Below are 19,465 nucleotides of genomic sequence, written 5' to 3'. Positions count from 1 at the left end.
CAAGGTTCCGTGAAGGACTCTAAGGTGAACAGCATGCCAACAGCTAATAGATAGCATGTCCACTACCACCTCCTACCTCCCTGAGGTACACCCCTTGCCCCAGCACTCGGCACCACCTACACACAGGACGGTGGGGGTCTTCGGTCCGTTCTTTTGGAGCCCTGGGTGGGGAAAGCAAGGTGTTCACTGGGGAGACGTGCTCCGGGGCCGGCTTGAATTTGCTGCGGGACTTCTGTGTGGCTTCCCAGAGCTCAGGGCTCACAGCTCCACACCACCCTGACCTGTCCTGCTCTGAGTGGGCTCCAGGCTGGGGCAGAGGGCAAGGGGCCAGTGTTGCTGCCCCACTGCCTCCCATTCTGCAGTGAAAAACGCCCTCAGGGCACAACTTGGTCCGTCCTATCACTAGACTCCAGGACATCAGTCTCCAGTGACAGACTCCGATCACTAGGTTCTCCAGGACAGCATTGTTGTCCATGGTTTTCTCTCCTCTTCTGAAAATCCTTTCCAAATGAGCTAGGAAAGCATGGAGGTGAAACAAACGAGACACAGGGACGAAGGGATGCAGGCATTAGGTCCTCAGAGCCTTAACCTTGAACGGAACCGTGAAGACAGCCCCCACCCACCGGCCCCGGGCAGGAGCCCCCCCCTCAACTTCGAACTTGGTCCCAGCCTCTCAGCTCTGAATTCTGGGGTCAGGGGAGGTGCTAGAGGTCGTCCCGGGCACGACGTGGAGCTGGGGGCAGAGGGGCTTTGTTACAGCACACCCCCACTTACGGTGCCTCTCTTGCTTCTACGTGGGCATCAGAACTGCCGAAGCAGAGTCTGCCTTCCCCCCACTCCTTTGGCTGCACCAAAGGAGTGGCATGTGGGATCTTAGTTCCCCCACCAGGGATCAAACCCATGGCCCCTGCAGTGAACTTGCAGCGTCCTAACCACTGACCAGCAGAGTGCCTGCAAAGTCCTCGAACTTGCTTTATAAGACCCCTTGGGGAAGGGGGTGCACACCAAGGTCTGCAATTGGCCAGGAAAGACTGACACCCAGACCCCGCCCCTTTGGGGCAGAGTGATACCCCAGGAGCTGCCTGGAGGCCCCAGAACATCCCAGGGATACCCCTAGAGTCACCTCCAGCCAGAGCCCGGCCCCCTTCCCCAGGTGGCGCCGACCTGCCCCTACCGGGGAGGGACACAGGCTGGGCATTCTGAGGGAGCTCAATGCAGAACCATAAGACACACACACACACACTCACAAAAGGAAACCCAGCGACTTCAGAAGAGGCCCCGTGAGTGCCTGGTGGCGAAGTATGCGAGGCTTCTAGCTGAGCCCACTGGGCACGGGGGAGCCGGGGGTGGGGGCTGAGCGCTCTGCCCACCCCAGCCTCGCCCCTGGATTCAGAGCGGCTGTGGTGACTGCAGTACCTACTTGATTTGTTTTCCTTTCCACGAGGATCCTGTGGACCCCATTTCACAGCTGAGGATGCTGAAGCTGGGGGAGGAGAGTCAGGGACTTGCCTACGGAGGACAGCCTGGAGTCAGGATGTGAGCCTGAGCCCCTGACCCTGAGCCCCTGACACACCATCCTGCCTCTGGGGGAGTTGGAACTCACCTGCCCTCCCCAGAGGGCATCAGAGTCAGAAGACATTCGGAATGGCCAGAGGCTCAGATGGACAGGCAATACTCAGGGACAAGACAGGGGGCCCAGGAGCCTTTGGGCCTGAAGGGAGAGGTCTCTAGGTCTCCAAGGGGAGGGAGCTGACTCGTGTGTGGGGGGGGGGGGGCGGGGGGGTGGCATCTAGGCAGAGGGTGGTGTGTGGCAGGGGAGCTGGGCACAGGATACATCCTAGCGTCATCCCTTGGGCTGGCTGTCCCGAGGGCTCCCTGCCTGCCCGAGCACAGAGCCTGCTGAAGGGCAGCCTCCCCTGACCTAGGAAGCAGGGAGTCGCCGGCAGCCATCGCTGGCAGTTCACTCGGCGATGGCTGCTTTACAAGGCACACACCGTCACCCCCACACCACCACGTCTCCACGATCCCACTTCATTTATTACCAAAATATCACAGAATTCCAGTCATAGTTAACATACAGAGATTAACACAAACCTGACACCTGCGGGAAGGACTACGTATTCGGACAATCGCGTTGTTTTGGAATCGTAAGGCCCCACACCGTGAGCACTCCGTACTCCAAAAATACACTCTGAGAGCTTTGGAAACTGAATTAAAATGTCTACACAGCTATGAACAATTGTTTAATAAAACTTTTTCATGTTTTCATTACATGTAAATATATCAATTTGGCATCTCTATAAAAACTCTGAAAATGGTGCAAAAGTTTCATTCTCTTTGAGAAAGCCATTGACAAAAAATATTCACTTCACTAAAATTTTGAAAAATGGTCTTCTTTCAAAGCTTCTTTATTAATCTGAAGTCTTCTGGATTATCAAAATCTAGGTTTGCTTTTTCCTCCTAAAACACTAAAGAACATTTATTCACAAGGATAAAAAGGCAAACTGGGGGGGATGGAAAACTGAGGAGGACTTTTTTCCCCTGAAAATCAAAAAAAAAGAAAGAAAAAAAGAAAAAAGAAAAAAAAAGCTAGTTACATAAGCAATCTCCAAAGAACACAATGGGATTCATTTTATTGTTGGCTTTTGGACAGCAGTGTCACACTTTATTGAAAACAAACCCATGTAAAAACAAAGTTAAAATGAAAAATGGTACCTGAAAAATAAATTACTTTATATAAAACAAACCAATAACTTAAAACATACTAATATACAAAAGGTCTACCCATCTACTGTACAACGTGGGAACCACTTGGGAAAGTGCCCCCCACCGGCCCAGAGCAAGTCACTATAATAGGAACATTACACAGTAAAGACATGGCCCCGACCAACGGACAAGCCTTCTCTCCTGGCAGAAGTGAAACACAGTCCTCCCGGGTCGCTGCGGACCACCGGTCAGCCTAACTTCAGTCCTCACGGGGACTTACGAGGAGTTATTTATTTAACGACCAAGCAGAAAACTGAACTCCTGTCACCAAAAGGTTGTGGAAAAATACAATCGTTAATAACTCAGAGGCGAAGTCAAAAGGCATGGAAATGTGAACCCTGCTGGGGGTCCTACGGCCATTTCAAGAAAGCGTCAGTTCCCGCTGCCACTCAGCTGAGGGCTCTTGGGACTCAGGGTGAGGGCCGGGCCTGGGAATCTGATGAGCAGCAGGTGTTTCCTGAGGAGCTGCCTCAGGTCCCAGGAGGTACCGTGGGTCCTGGGAAGACAGGAGGGATTTCAGATGGAGGAAGGCTGGGGTGAGGGTCGTGGGGTGGGAAGAGAGGCCCTTGGTGGCTTGGTCTCATTCTCTGTGATCCAGCCCAGGATGGCTGTGGAAAGCACAGGGAAGTTGGGTCAGGCAGGGATGGACATGGGACAGTGAAATGGGACAGCCAGGGGGACATGAACTCTGATTTTCAAGGCCAATGGCAGACTGGGGTCACTCCACAGCCCTAGTCTGGAGGTCAACCGGGGTAAGTTATTGCCAATGGCTGTCTTGGGCTTCTCATGTCTGTCTGATCCAGCAGGGCTTCCCCGCCACAGCTGCCAGCTCACAAGGACCGGCTCCCTACAGCAGCGAGGTTCAGAGCCTGGAAGGTGGGTTTCCAGCACTAACGCCAAGCGCAGACTCTCGGAGGTTAAGGCAGCTGCCCTTGGCGAGGGAAAGACTCACCTTGGGGGAACAAGGAAGGGGCCGCCGGCTGAGAAAGCCCAGCCTTTGGCTATTCTGGCAAGAGGGGGGCGGTGGGGGAGGGTGTTGCAGTCACGGGATGTGTGACCAGAGGCACAGCCAGCCCAGAAAACCACAGCTTGGCGTATTACATTGAAAAGCTAAGGAAAGGCAGAGCTGAGGGGTAGAGTGGATTACTTGACTGGAACCAGGGGCACAGAGGTGCAGCTGCTGAGTGAACAGCCAGGAGGGCCAGTCACACAGGCCAAGAGAGAATTCAGTCAGTCTCTTTGGTATTTATGTGCCAAACCAAAGTTTTCATAAATTAACATCATCTATCCTCAACTCTTTTTCATCAAAATTCTCAAAGAAAAGGAGAGCATTCATTTCACAAGATACAAATATGACTGATCTAGGTTAAAAAAATTTTTTTTTAAAAACATGGTTTCTTTCGGATTGTGACTTGAAAAAAAAAATGCGGTCTTCCTTTTGCAAACAAGCTTACAGATGTAATGAAATTTTCGGACACGGGGCCAGCATCTGGGACTTCCGTGGCAGTGACGATTACTTTTTGGAAGTAGAACATGTCAAAGGCAGTATTCTCCTGCATACTCGCAAATTAAAACTCCCAAAGAAACACATGAGGGTTTTTAGCCAGAAGGCTGTTTAGAGTGGGGACCACGTAAAATGAGAAATTTACTGAGATACTTTGGGCAACTCGTAGAGGTCCATATGTGCTTCATGTTTCCATCTCATGTGTGCTACCACCAGGAAAACCAATGTGATCCCAATAAAACAGAGGGGACGAGGGGGTGGGCTACGGTGCTGGCTGTGAGCCTGTCACTCCGCAGTGTAGGCCTCTGACAGAATTCTCATAGGAAACTGCATGCCAGCGTGGGCTGGCAGGAATGTGTGTCAGCGAGGAGATCTAAGGGTCACTCTGAGGACGGGGAACCTCACCTTCTCTGAGAAGATGTTAGCCCAAGGCTGGCACGACTTGCATGGTGTATTTTTCTAGGAGAGCATCCTGGGCCTGGGGTGCGGAGTGCTCTGGGGTACACACAGTGGGGACCCTCTTTGTGTCAAATCCAGGCAAATGGGCCTTGGATCCGGGAGGAGGCACGTAAGCTGGCTTGGACTTAGAATCTAGAAGATTCTATGGGAGGGAGGAGGCCCTCCGTGGCACTTGGCCAACTTGTGAGACAAGGCCTCAAGGGATGAACTTGGCCCTCTGTGGGGTAAGAAGAGGGCCGTGTGGTAAACTGGGAAGGCTCAGGTAAGCGGCTGGCAGCCCCTCAGTAAAGCATGAGGGAAGGGATGGGGGGACAGGCAGCCTCAAATGGTCGAGGGCGGGGCGGGGGGGGGGGGAGGGAGGTTTCAGAACACTGAACCACTCTGCGGAAGGCTGTGCCTACAGCCCAATGACTTCCACTTAAATAAATAAATAAATAAATAATGCCGCGATTCCATGATATCGATAACTAAAAAACAGCCTATCATTCACATGCTTTATTAGTCTCTCGTGTCAAGGTTAAAAACCGCTGGTACTAAGTTATGGTGGTTTTGATTCTCTCATACACTGGTTATTTATAAAAAAAAATCACATCATGCTCCTGAGGAGTTGCCTGGAGACTGGGGCCCTGCCTGTTTCCCTCTCAGGCCCTCTCTTGGACTCTCCCTGCCCACTCCCCGTCTGGAAAAAAACACCACCTTGAGGGCACAATCCTAACATCACAGATCCGTAAATGCTTTGTCTTGAGGCAAGTAGATTTGTTGCTTAAGATTTTATGAATCCTCCCTGAATGCTGGGCTGTCTGTACCTTACCTAGCCAAAAAGAAAGAAAAGGTAAAATAAAAAACAAAACAAAATTCGAGCAAAACAAAATCAAATTTAATGGTCTTAAATGCAAAAGTAAAAACAAACAAAAAACACAAAAAAGCAAAAGAAAATTAACAGAACAACCCAAAACGTCAAGGCAGTTATGAAGAGAACTTTGAGGGTTAATCTTTAAAACTACAAATCAAAGGGTGTTTTTTGTTGTTGCTGTTTGTTTTTTGTTAATAGGTAACTGTCAGGAAGTAAGTACTTTTCTGTTGAGTGTTCATAGGAGAGCAAAGTTTCAAAACAAAACCTGACTAAAATAGAAAAAAGCCTAGCGCTCACGAGAAGGGATGCGAGAAATACAATGCTCAAATGTTTCTGTGTCGTTAAAAAATAGAGCTATCTGACGCATTGGAGCTGTGGTCAATGCGCTCGGAAACTGGAGCGAAGACAGGGTCGACAGAATCCGCTGTTGTGGGGGCACTGCGCATGCAACGTGTGGACAGGAATTCGGGGGTCGGAGGAGCAAGGCATCTTGAGGCGTGCCTGCAGCTGAGATCTGACTCTGGAATATACTGGAGTTCCCCTGAAACTCTTTGGTCCGTTCCCATTGGTGCCTGGGCGTAGGAGACCCCTCGTGTCCTCCGCAGGGCCTGGCCCGGCCCGGCGTGCGGTCCCCCTCCCGCTGGTGGCCCACGGCAGACTGGCCCACTGCCACAGCCGGGGCCCCTTGGCTGGGTGAGCAGCAGGTGGCAATGGGACCTGCTTGGGAAAGCAATTTCCTGTCAACCGAAGCAGAAATCGCTTAAAATGTGGAAGCGGTTGAGAAAAACACGCACTCAGCATCTGTCTAACATCTTTAGGAACTAAAACTAAAACATCATTTCTGTTTGCTTGTTGGTTTCTATCCAGTTTGTGGAGACATTGAATGAAACGCGTGTTAGACAGTCTCGGAAGTTAAAGCATGCTTCAGTTTCACCACCATCCCGAGGGACTGGTTAGTCAATGCAGTCTATTTAGATTTCTGTTTAATATATATTTTAAAGGAAATAACTTAAGAAACTTAAAATTGGTCTAACATTGTGGGATTTCAAACATTTGAACATGTCGGCTGCATCCCAAGAGTATAAAAACCTTTTCACTTCTCATTTAGACTAAGACAAACACTTGTGAAAATTGGCGCAAAATGAGTTGTACACTAACAAAAAAGTTTCAACTTCTTCACTCTTAATTATCTATTCCGTACAAAAAAAAAAAAAAAAGCGTAAGCGAGTTATTTGTGGGACTTGTTGGTTTTGAAGGAAACCTGTAAGATTTTGTCCCCCAGGCGGTAGCCATTCAGACTTGCTATGGCCATGGCGGCTTCTTCATAGTTTGTCATGGTCACAAAGCCAAAGCCTTTGCACTTGTTGGTGTTGAAGTCGCGAATCACTTTCACATTGGTAACGGCGCCAAACGGGCCGAACATCTGCCAGAGGATCCCCTCATCGGCATCCTGGCCCAGGTTGTAGATGAAGATGCACCAGCCCGAAGAAGCGTTGCCCGGGACATTGACACCAGAAAGCCCACTCATGTGATCTACACCCATGGGGGAGAACCTAGCAAACAGAGAGCACAGCGTTCAGGTCAGGGTCGGGGTGGGCCCGCGCGTGGGCACGTGGCCCATGGGGGCGCTTGGGCTGGCACCCCCACCTCGGGCACCGTCAGAGCTTTCCACTGAGCGGAAGTCAATATAGTGTCAGAGGGAGGGCACAGGCTCCCTGCTCCATAGGGAATGGGCTCTGAGGAGAGACACTGGCTGTCCGGAGGGGGTCAGAGCCTCAACCTGCTTCCCCCGTCGAGGGGGCCTGTAGTGGCCTCTGACCAGCCGCTCCCTCCACCCCTCCCACTGTGGGGTGGGGGAAGAGGCGGGTCCTGTTTAGTCACACCGGTACTTCCCACATTTTAAATGACAGGAGCTTCTCCACGTCCTCCTGGGTGCTGTTACACTCCCAGCTCCCCCTGGGGAAACCCTTCCTTATCCTATATGTCTGTGTATATATGTGTGTTTGCCAGGGGTGGGGGAGGGCTGAATCTTCTTCTCTTTCTCTGAATTTTGTACCCCCCACCTCGTCAGGACCTTCCCTCTCCGAGGGTTCACAGCCAAGCAGTGTCTGCATACAGTACACACCCATGAAGGGCCACTGCAGCAGGGCACAGCTCTGGACAACCTTCCATTGCTGGCTCATAACACCCCAGAAGGGCCAGGGCTACGGACTGCAAGTCCACCAAGCTTTACCAAAACTGTGGGACCACTCAGTTTCTAAAAAAAATTTTTGGCTGCACCCCATAACATGTGGGACTTTGGTCCCCTGACAGAGAATCGAATCCATTGCCCCTGCCTTGGAAGGCAGTCTTAGCCACTGGATTTCCAGGGAAGTCCCTGGGGCCCCTTTTCTAAAGAAACACTTTTAGTCACATAAACGTAAGCCTACAAATCATGGCCATGGCAGTTAACAATGAAGGAAGATGACAAAATTGCTCCTGAAGCCACGTGGCCCTCGAGATGTTTCACAAACACAAAAGTTAACTGTCAGAGGACCAGTTTAAGAACACTTGAGCATGACACAGCATCTCTGAAGCCCCACAAGGCAACTGGAGAAGGACTACCTGCTCCAAAACACGATCAGGTTTGAGGTGTTGGCCTGACTCAGGGGTGAGCGGGGTGCCTTCGAGTGCCACTGAACAAATTCACTCCCTTGACAGACTTTGGAGAAGAGTGACCAGCCCCCTGGGGTGCAGCCCACTGACAGAACGGTGATCAATGATGAAGAATCAAGGCATGCTGTGGGCCGTGATTTCGAATTTGCGGGAATGACGTTAAACAGCCGCACCAAATGTCTGAGTTGGTTAAATGACTTGTTAGTGGTGAGACCACAGGATCACTGAAACGGGGGTGGGGAAGGGCCCCCGAGGGCCTGTGTGAGCTGCTTTTCAGTGAGAACTGGGAAGAGGCTGACTGTTAAATGAACCTCGTCTCCTCTACCTTTTGTAGGACGTGGACCCAAGTTATGACAGTGGTTCACTAAACCTTGACATGTTCATGAAACTGAAAGTGACCCGAGGCTGTACAGGATTGACCGCTGTCCCGGCGACAGTGCAGTTCACTCTCATTCACCCCTTAGAGTCTCCTGCTACTGAGAGCTGACTTCATCTCAATTCCCATGAACTGCCCCCATCCTTACCTCTGATGTACAGAGGCAAACGGACCCATCCTATCCTAGATCTGGGGCCCTTCTGCAAACTCTCTCCTCTTCTGGGTCTTCCTCCCTCTTATTCTTACCTTCCCCCACAGAGGCAAACGGACCCATCCTATCCTAGATCTGGGGCCCTTCTGCAAACTCTCTCCTCTTCTGGGTCTTCCTCCCTCTTATTCTTACCTTCCCCCTCTGCCCTTCCTTCTGTCTGTCCCTGGAGGTCATGGTCACTCTCCTGCCTGGCCCCTCCTGCACTCGCGTCTCCCTTTCTCTTCTCCCCCGAGCTCTCTGGTTTTCCAGAGTTCACAGGTAACTCCCTGAACTTGGCCATCTATCTACACCCTCCACCAGATCAGCAGTGAGGCTGATTGCGCTATCTGACTTTCAAACTGGATCAAGCTCACTTCTGTCCAAACACACTTCCCCAGCTTTGCCTTTAAACCTGAAAAGCCAACGAAGGCAGGCCAGCTTGTGGGCCTCTCTGTTGTCCATGAGGTAGTAATACAGCTGATTTCAGAGTCCAAGTCACCAGCTCTACTCGTTTCTGCTCTACTACATACTGGCAACTAGAACTGTTTTATGTGGAAAGGCTAAGGAAGGCAGGTAAACAGTTCGCCTCTAGGACGGGGCTTTTAAAAAGCAGAATTAGTAATATTTAGACACCAAATGACTCCACAAGGAGGTGGACAAGAAAGGTTTGCCCTCGGGCTGCTCATCAAAAGTCTAAAACCTGTTTAAAACTGTGGAAGGAGACCAGCCCTCCAGTGAGCTCAGGCTACATCTTCCTCCCCAGATACACGATGCTCTTCCATATTGTGGTCCACTCGCCTGTCCTGAGGAACTGCAGGCTGCAGCGCCAGGAGCTGGGAGCTAGATGCAGCTGTGCCAACTTATTTACTCCCGTTAAAGACATACTCAGATGGAAACACATGGCTCCACACAGATAACCCTCTGAGGCGGGCAGGGGACACAGAGACAGGACATGATCAGCCCGCAGCCCGGGAGTGCCTGCCCAGCAGGCTGCGAGCAGCTGGATGCGGCACGTGTGGCCATGGTGGGAAGAGCGCACCCTCCTGACCCACCTGAATCTCTGCGCCTGGTGGTGGACGGGGCCTCCGAACCGTCTAGCTGGCGAGTGGTACAGCTGGGAGAGCAGCGCCACGTTTTTGTTCTGGTTGGGATTGGCTGCGAACTTCACTGTAATGGGCTCAGAGGAACCTGGGGGTTTATGACCATTGAAACTGGTAATTGCCTCTTCTGCCTCCGACCGTTTGTCAAACCGGATAAACGCAACCCCTCTGGACAAACCTTTTTAACAAACCAACAAAAATGGAGTTAGGGGGAAAAAAATGCAAGGAGTTTTAAAACTGAAAAGCAAAAGTCAAGTCAGTCAGCCTACTGTGGTTTAAACTGGATGCTTGGCTAATGAGAGAAACAAAAATTAAACCTATATATGGAAACATGAACAAATTAAAACAAACAATGACTAATAAAAGATTAAGGTTTCAAACTTTCTTCTGAGTTGAAGCAACAATGCATAGTCTCTGTGCAATAAGACACTTTGGCACAACATCCCAGAGAGATGCCCCAGACCTCTTTTTTAAAAGGAAGCCATGTTTTGTCCTCCATCACTGTGGAGGCCAGGTGCCCGCCACGGTGCCAGTGCATGGCATGCTGAGGGCTGGGCGGACAATAAGGAACTCTCCCTTGCCCCAGGGTGCTCCCTCCCATGGCCTGCCCGGCCATCCGGCCTCATGCCCATGCCAGGCCTTCACAGGTCACCTTCCCAGCTGGCCTGATCCAATCCCTGTTCGCTCAGTGCCTGACTCAGCCTCCTGAGTCCCGGAAGGGCATGGAGTCTGAGTAACCCAGCTGCACCCTGGGGGCTCTTTCCTGCCATAAACACCTCATGCACCTCTTGGACAGCCTAAGTTTTCTGAGAAGACTCTGGCCTCTCTTGATTCTGAGGGCCCTCAATGGTGCTGACACCCACCCACAGACTCCCTGCCTCGGGTACGATCACCATTGCCTTCAGCTACCTTGCCTCCCTGGACAGAGCCTCTGGAAGGCAAGCCCCTGATTCTGCTGCTGCCTCAGCCCTTGAAAGAACAAGAACGTGGCTGCCTGAGTCCCAGGCCCAACTGCTGAAGGCGGAGCCGGGTCAGCCTGGCATGAGGGTGAGACCTGAACAAACCAGGTGGGAGTGGGCTCAGTCACCTTCTATCCTCCTTCTGCCTACATTCTGGGCCTGCGAGGAATGACAGGGACCAGTCCCTTAAAGAAGTGGAGGAATGAGGTGGGGCTGGGGTGAAGGAATGTGGAGCCATGGAGACAACCAGCTCTTTCTCCTGGGGTCAAGGGTAGTGGTCACAGTGTGGAGGTGACAGCTGAGGGTGTCTGAGGAGCACCCTGGAGAGGAGGTTGTGGCAGACAGCCCTACCCTGGAAGTTCTCCCTCTCCACTGCCAGTCACAGGCTGTCCCGAGGCCTTAACCAGGTGGTGAACGACAGTTATCAGAGCAGAAGAGCCCACGGCCCCGGGCCACCGGCTAAGCAAGGCTCCCATGTCCCACAGGGTGTCATCGATAGTCCCCAGGATGGGCCCAGGGTGGGGGCCGAGGAGAGGTGTGGGGGACTCAGGCATATCAGGCAGGGGCGCCAATGACAAGTTCTACTGCCAGAAGTGCCCCTTTGGGGCCTGTTAATAGAATCCCACGCTCTGTCCTGACTGGGAAGGGACACCGTGGGCCCCATGTAAACAAACAGACGTAGTCAGGGGCCTTCGGGCAGGGGTTCTTCTGCCACAACCGTAACATACTGTGAATGCCAAGTCCTAAAGCACACACCCCAACTTTCCAACCGGGAAATGCCCCCAGCACAGCACCCTGGGAGGCCACACAGTGGCCCCTGGCAGTCTCAAGGCTGCCCCCACCATGGCTCCTTGACTATGTAAGTATGAACTTTAAATGGACACAGCCAGAGATGCTCACTGAGTCAGTGAGACCAGATCCAGAGATTCACATGTGCCAGGCGCAGTCTAGAGCCTGAGCCCAGTTTAAAATTTCAGTTCAGAAGGAACACCTGAAAACATGTACTTGGCATACACTCTTTATTTACTCTTAAACGACACGAACGACGGCTTAGACAGATGGGAACCCGAACGAGATCTAACCACAGGCAAATCTCACTGGAAGCTGCGGCTGGCTGGCTGGCTCCCACAGAAAGCTGCCTGCAGGGGACAATCTCACTCTATTCATGAAGACCTTGCAATCAAGCAGAGACAGTGTGTGTGTGCAAGTGTGGCTTCCCTGTCTGGTTTTCTAAAATGACTATCAAATGAAAACTGCCCAAGTGAAAGCAAGAAAACCCAAGTAAAAGAAAGAAAGTTACATAAGTGAGGGAATATAAACTCAATGCTTGGATGAAAATATACATTTTAAAGATGATTTTTTTTTTCCTCTAGTGTTTTTAGGATTAAGAGCAGAGACCAATAAATGGCACCATCTCTAGATGAGCCAACTATAAAGGTCATAATTACAATGCATAAAGAAGCAAAGAAATTTAAAAAAAAAAACTTGTCAGCTCAGGAAATTATGGTTTTTCTTTTTTTGATTTTTTTTTTAATTAACCAGACCATCTGGTTTTTTTTCTTTTTAATTACTCAGGCCATTTTTTTTTTTAAATTACAGGTTAAGGTTTTTTGAGTACTTCTCTGTTTCTTTAAAACATATGCCACATGAAAGCAAACCTGACATGCAGACGTGCTCTCTGTGCCATTCTTGGCCTGGCTGCTGGGCTCCATCGGGTCCCAGCAGAGGTGCGCTGAGCAGCAGGATCCTCCAGAGCGGGGCGGGGGGGGAGCCCACAGTCCCACGGGCTCGCCTTTCTCCTCTCTAGTGTCACACCCCGGCGAGGGGAGGGCTGTGGAGAGGAGCCCCTGGGGGCCCCTCACGGCTCCTGCACCCTCTTCTCACAAAGCTCCTAAAGACAGTCAGGGGTGTGGGGTGGGGGCCCACACTGAAGTGGCAGAAGCTGGTGGGGAGGCCTGAGAGTCTCCCAAACTCTAGGAGACAGCAGCCTTGCAAAGGGAAAGAGAGCAAAATCTCCAGCAAACGGGTGCGTGAACTGCCTGCAGGAGTGACCATCCTCAGGATTTTGGGGACAAAAGCCCAGGCTCTGTGGCCCAGGGGTGGGGGAGGTGCTCTCAAGGTGCGTGGACTCCAGAGTGGGAGCCGGGCCCTTCTCAGCAGCGCTGGGCTGGACCGAGATGAGCAGAGGCCAGCAGTCCACACAGGACTGGCGAAAGCAGGGCCATGGAGGCGGGATGCAGGCCACCATCACTGCCCGCTCCAGGTCCCCTGACAGCCCACTCAGACGCTCCTGCGCAGGAGGGTAAATGGAGGCGTGGGGTCACTTGATCGACTGGTACTTGAAGGTAAGGGAGGTGCCTTCAGGGACCACAGGAACTAGTCTGGCGCAGACCAAGGGTTTATACCAAGCACATGGCATCGTCACCTCATGCCCATCCCGGCCCAGAGCCAGGGGCAGAAAGGAGGCCAGGTGGGTGAAGTCCATGTCCCTATAGCAGAGTGGGTGTCAGTGCCAGCCTGGGGGGGTACCCAGAGCTGCCAGCGACCTGCACCTGGGGACTGCACTCCAGGAGCCCCTGCTCCTCCTCGGGGCCCTGGAGGAGTCAAGCTGTCTGCTCCTCTCCAAGCTGGGCCCCAGCCCGTGCCCAGCTGAGACAGGACGAGGGAGAGTGGGGGACAAGGCTGCGGGCTACAGAGCACACAGTTCAGGGAGGATATGGGAAAACATGCACCCCGCTCGTCTGCCACAAGCCGGGACAGCCTCCCTGCCTGCTCTGCGTCTGTTTCCAGCCTCCCGGGGAGGCCACCCCGGAGCCACAGCTGCTGCAGCCCAGCTACCAGTGCGTGCTTGACTACCTCAGCCACAGAGGCGGGGAGTACGCTCAGTGCTGGAAGAACAGGAAAACCGACCAGACAAGTCTACCAGTTTCACTGAGCTCTGGGAGCAGCGATTTTACTTTCTAGTTGGTTAGCAAATTCCCACTCCTGCAGAGAACAGAGCTGAAGGGCCCTAACATTGGATGTCCCAAGCTCACTGCTTCCCTGACAGACCCGAGTGTGTGGCCGGCCCGATCCAGGCCCAAGGCTGGTGGGGCAGGTGGCCACCTTGAGGGGCAGCTTCTGGGCCTGTGGTGCTCAGTTCGGTGGGCCTGAGTGCTATGTGCAGAGCCCAGAGCCTGAGCTGCTTGTGTCCTGAGCTCAGCTGACCCAAGAGGGGGTAGTGAAGTGGCCAGGACAGCCTTCGAGCTTTGAATGTGCTACTGGGTGGGGGTCATTGAGTCGTGGAGACTCAAGAATGACTCCGCAGAGCTCTGGGACAATGACAGGTGGGGACTCTGGACCTGGAGTAGAGACTGTCTGACCCTGCACCCTGCTGCCTGCAGTAAGAGCAACGTTCAAGTCCAGGCTCGGACAGGGGGTGCCAGTGAACAGTGCCAGGATCTCTTGGCGTTTTCACTGTAAAAGCCTGGCCGCACCTCACCTTTCATGTCGGGGTGGCTTTTATGTCACGTAACGCCCCCCACCCCCCCAACTTCCTGGCCTCATTAAGCAAAAGCCAACGTCTTCTCACTGTGATTCTGTCCTCATGGCTGGAGTAACTATGGACAGTCATCTGCCTTCCCAAGGAGACTCGAGCCCTGCCTGGAAGAAAGTGCACTGTGTCCCAGGCCAGGCACCGTACCTGTGGTCTGATCCACAAGGACTCGCGAGTTGATGATCCGCCCAAACCGAGAGAACATGTCCTCTACGTCCTTCTGGGTCATGTTCCTCGGGAGCCCGCTGATGTACAAGTTGGCGTCTTTGATGACTTCGGAGCTTGGGCGTGCATATGACACCTTGAAAACAAAACCGCTTGCTAGCGTTAGGGAAGGTGTGTGGCCAAGGCATCCAGGGAGGGTGTTACACCTTCAGGTGAGGGAAAGTCAACCCTGTGGAAGAAGGTCACCTGTGGCAGTCCGTGCTGGCAGCCCTCCTCGGGCCAGGCAGGGACCCTCATGTGCCATGATGATGCCGATGTCACTCCTATTTCATAGTCGAGAGTCTGGGGGTCCATGGCTGGTGTGGGGCAGGGCAGGGACCAACCCTGGCTGCCCATCCTCCTACCTTGGCCTCAGGCCTCTCTGGACAAAGAGCAGGGCTGGAAGAGGACATCGTCCTACCTGGGAGCAGCCCAGAGAATGGCGGGGGAGAGAGCTGGGTGCTCTGGAAGTGTGACACCCATCAGGCAACAGGCCAGCTCGACATGGAGTCCAGATGGGGCCCCGTGTGTGGGGAAACACATGTGAGTGCTCAATATTAAATGACCCCATGCTTTTTGGGGCTTCTGTTTTGCAAAACTGAAGAAAGACTAACAGGAACTTTGCAGTTTAGATAAAATGGTGTCTACGTGTGAGGCTGGGGGCAAGGAAATGTCTTTAGTGTTTCCAGTTTGGGGTGAGAGCAGGGTAGATCCTGTGGGCCACAGAGGGATGGGGCCAAGGCCAGACCTCTGCAGGGAAGGAGCCCCTGGGACAAAGCCCTTCCACCCTCGGCAGAGGGGACAGGACTCTAGTCACACCCCACACCTGAGGGAATCAGAACCAAGTCAGGAGGCTGGGGGACAAAGGAGGAAGAAGAAGCAGAGAACCATGTGCTCTGGAAGGGGGAGCAGTTAGACCTGAGCAGAACGTCTTCCCTGGGGGTCAAAAAACTGAGACGATACATAACATAGTAGCGGACACGACCTCTCAGGTGTCACTGGGCAGCACAAGGGCACAAACGATAGATGTGTTCCCACCACAACACTCAGGCCTGCCAGGAAGGGCAGGGGTGCAGGTCTACATGCTGAGACCACACCCCCACACACATCCCTTTGTTCACACGCTGACTCTCACACATTTGAGGCACATCTGGAATATTCCAGAAAAGGAGACAACAGACACTGCCTTTGCCTGGAAAGCAGGACACAGCCCAGAAGGAGAGATAGCGGGTGAAAGGAGAAACTGGGGTGTGGTCAGAGCCCAGCTCCACCTGAGGGGAGAGTGGAACAGCAGTGACAACATTCCCTGGATGTGTCCCTGCGCTGCAGCCAGGCCTGAGGCACTTTGGCGACACTCTAGGGCAAGACCTGGGGCAGAAGCAGCACTGCCCTCAGAGAAAGAGACCACCAGGTGGCCGTGGCCATGCTTCTCAACTTCCAAGAAGGATATTGGCCCCACTCTTACGTCTGCACCTTAACTTTCTGGGTCTACATGAACCAGCCCCACAGAACACCCCACTCAAACTCCTGACAGAGGGAGTCACTCCAACTGTTTCGTCTGGTTTTACCAAAGGCCCCAGTGAGAGGTGTCAGGTTTCAGGCAGGATGGCTGAAGGTAGGAGCTGGGACTCAGGGCGTCCTGTGCTTTCCCGCGGTTGGGCCAGGCCAGCAGGGAGTTGTCCCCCAGGATGTCCTGCCTGGCCCTTCGCAGATCTGTCTGGAACAGGCTGCATTTGGGGCCTGCCCTCAGCTTTTGGTGAAGGACACTGTGGGAAAGAACACTCCCAGACCAGTGCCAGGGGAGTGCTGTGGCGGCAGGCGCTGACTGTGGTTACGATCACCTCCTAATAAAGCCTGGGGGAGGAAGTGCTTTCAGAGCCAAGTGCACTTCGGTTCCTTCCAGCCTTGGTGTCTCCAGGGACCCTGATGACTACTGCAGCTTCCTGTCCTCTCCAGCCACTGTCAAGGTCAGAGTCAAATCAGAACCCAAGAAGACAGCGGCAGAGAGCCTGCCTACCCACGGCAGGCACGCCCACCCGGATCCGCACCACTCTGCCCAGAACCCTCTCTCCTAAGCTCCCACACCACCTGTTCCCTTGCCTCTGCCAGGTCCACTGTCCTGTTCTTGGGAAACCCTCCTGTGAGAGGTTTTTGAAGAACCCAAGACTTCTGAATTACGTCCTCCCACAAATTCCCGTTGGGAGTCCTGACCCCAGGACTTCAGAGTGTGACCTCATTAGAAATAGGATCATGAAAGATGCAATTCATGATGATAAGTTCAGAGCAGAGTAAGATGGCCCCAGATAAATGATGGGGGGTCCTTATAAAAAGGAGACATCTGGACACAGATATGCACACAGGGGGAACGCCATGTGAAGATGAAGGCAGAGACTGGGGTGGTGCTTCTATAAGCCGAGAACCACCCAAGATCCAGTGACTGCCAGGCACTGGGAGGGGCATGGGGCAGACCCGCTCACACAGCTCACGGCCCTCAGAGGGCACTCAGACTTCTGGCCCCTCGAGCTACCTGAGGATCTGGAAGATGCAGAGGTTCAATAGGGCAACCTTGTTCCAGGGCTTCGGGTTGAGGGAGATGCTCTGGAGACTCTGGTGGATGCCTGTCTCAGCATGAGCGCCTCACCAGGTCTGTGGGTGAGGGCCAGTGGGCACAGCACAGGAGGAGCTACTACTGCAGGAAGCCCGGCCAGGGTCCCTTGTGGAGTGGGGAGAGGGGGCATGTCCTACGGCAGGGCTGGACATGGAGCGAAGGTCAGGAAACCCAAAGCTGGTCCAGAGGTGGACAGAGCCTGATGACAAACACCTGGGGGTGGGGAGGGGTGAGACTGAGAAAAGGAGGACATGGTCAGTGATGGCAGTTGAGAGGAGCACGAAGGTGGGGCGGTCTGTCCTGTGAGGCCTGGTGGACTCGCCAACTCATCCCAGGAACCCACCTCAGCCCCTGATTAGGGAATGACGCTACTGACTGCCCAGGCCACCCCATCGTGCTGCACGGCTCTCTCCCTTCCCTCAAGGTACCTCAAGTCATCCAGAAGCCCCCCACAGGACGCAACGCCCCCAGGACACCTCGTGACACCTACCTCGGCCACACCTGGTATCATATTTGTTTAACATCTGTGTGCACCTCACAGAGAGCCAGCCTGCCCTACAAGGGCGTGGGAATGGTTTTGTTCACTGAGTGGCCCACAGTGGGCAACTCCTACACGTCTGCCCAGTGACTGCTGAGTGCACTGGTAAGAAGAGGACCATAACTGCTGGAACGGGGCAGGAAGGGGAGCCTGGGCAGGGGGCGGAAGGACAGTGCTGCCGCGGCCGCAACAATAACCAGGTGCAAGTGGGAACGTGGTCCTGGCCCAACACCCGCTCGGCAGGAGGACAGTAGTGCTGGGCCAGCAGGGGAGACTGGCGGGGAGGTCTTTGCACCAGGAGGTTGCTGTGAGCCAACATGCCAGGGACACCGGGGCCGGGGAGGGGCGGTCCCCGTGCCAGTCCTTTCCAGGGATCCTCCCTTTGCAGGTGGGGCTGAGGAGCCAGAGGCACAAGGGCTGGGACAGTCACCACTGGATACGGGTCTCACACAAGCCAATAGGAGATGCCCTGGAAGTGCCCAGGCTCTGAGGGGCAACTGTGCTAATGGTGCCAAGACAGTGACGGGGAGATAAAAGGTTGAGTCTTTCACTAAGGCCAGGGCTCAGCACAGACATCTATGTAGCCAGGAACCAATGAGACGGTGATCGCAGCTCTTTACCTTAATGGTTTTTGACTGGAGCCGCAGGCCATTCAGTGTGTTTATCGCTCTCTCTGCATCCTTGGCAGTCACGTAGTTCACAAAGCCATAGCCCAAGCTGTGTCCTGTGTGGAGAACATGTGCACATCAGTGAGCCGCTGGGAGCCAGCCAGCCAGCGAGGGGTAGGGGAGAAAGGAGGGGAGAAAGAGATGGGGAGGATGGACAGGGCTGCATTTGGCTGGGCTCAAAAGGACAAGACCAGAGAGAAGATGACCGAGAAGACACAAGAGCTAAGAGCCAAGGCTTCTGGAAAGGAGGGGTTAGAGGTCAACGGTTATAGTCTATACTGATGGTTTATTTGTGACACCACCTTGGCAAACTTGCACATTTTCTGCAAAGAACCAACCAATAAAATGTGACTTTTGTAATCGAGCATCCCAGGGAGCCCATCACCAAAACAGGGCCAAGGATCTGTTCCACTGGTGCTGGCTGCTCTGTGCAGCCCCCAGTGGGGGGGACCTGGGATGCGGGGTGGGGAGGAGGACAGTCACGGCAGCAGACAGGACAGGCGGGTGGGGAGAACCTGCCGATGACCAGACGTCAGTGTCCAGGCTGTTTTCCGCCCTGCTGTGCTGGAGTGGGAAGGTCTGCTGGGCTCTGGCGCCCTCCAGTGTCGGTTCCCTTCAGTTTCCTGAACTGAAAGTCCAGCTGGGGAGGAGGGAGTACAGGGACAACCAGCGCTGAGGGCAGCCTGGCCACCAGAGTCCCCCTTGGCAGCACCTCCTACGGTGACGGCATCATCAGCCAATGCCCAGGGGCACCACAAGGCCAGCGCAAGCCTCAGTTCTTCCCAAAGAAATCCAGCGTTACAGGCAGGGTGTCGCACTCCCTCTCAGGTAACCACTGAGAATGGTGAGGTGACCACCAACTGGATGCGCAGGAGGGGCCCGGCATGGCGGGGGGGGTGGTGCTGTGGGCCTCTAGGAGACCCTGAGAGAAGCAATGGGTGACGGTCAGAGTGGAAGGAACCGCACGCCTTCCCAACGGAGGAGCAGGAGGCGGCCTGGAGACGAGAACGGCCACTAAGCCCACATCTTACCCCTCCCCGCACCACGTCA

At 53.7% G+C, this 19,465-nt stretch overlaps 1 protein-coding gene across 1 annotated transcript in view; it reads right to left on the bottom strand.

The window, feature by feature from the left end:
* Positions 1-5,584: 5,584 nt before the first annotated feature.
* Positions 5,585-19,465, bottom strand: part of ELAVL1 (ELAV like RNA binding protein 1) — a 36,621-nt gene continuing 22,740 nt past the window's right edge. Inside the window, exons 3-6 of the mRNA XM_043466447.1 lie at positions 18,368-18,471; positions 14,545-14,698; positions 9,856-10,081; positions 5,585-7,135 (exon numbers count right to left, since the gene is read on the bottom strand). Of these exons, the coding sequence (XP_043322382.1) occupies positions 6,811-7,135; positions 9,856-10,081; positions 14,545-14,698; positions 18,368-18,471 (809 nt within the window). The 3' untranslated portion in view covers positions 5,585-6,810. The remainder of the gene's footprint in view (positions 7,136-9,855; positions 10,082-14,544; positions 14,699-18,367; positions 18,472-19,465) is intronic.

This window comes from Cervus canadensis, chromosome 4, assembly GCF_019320065.1.
Source record: "Cervus canadensis isolate Bull #8, Minnesota chromosome 4, ASM1932006v1, whole genome shotgun sequence".
NCBI lineage: Eukaryota > Metazoa > Chordata > Mammalia > Artiodactyla > Cervidae > Cervus > Cervus canadensis.
This window is presented reverse-complemented; position numbering and strand designations above follow the sequence as displayed.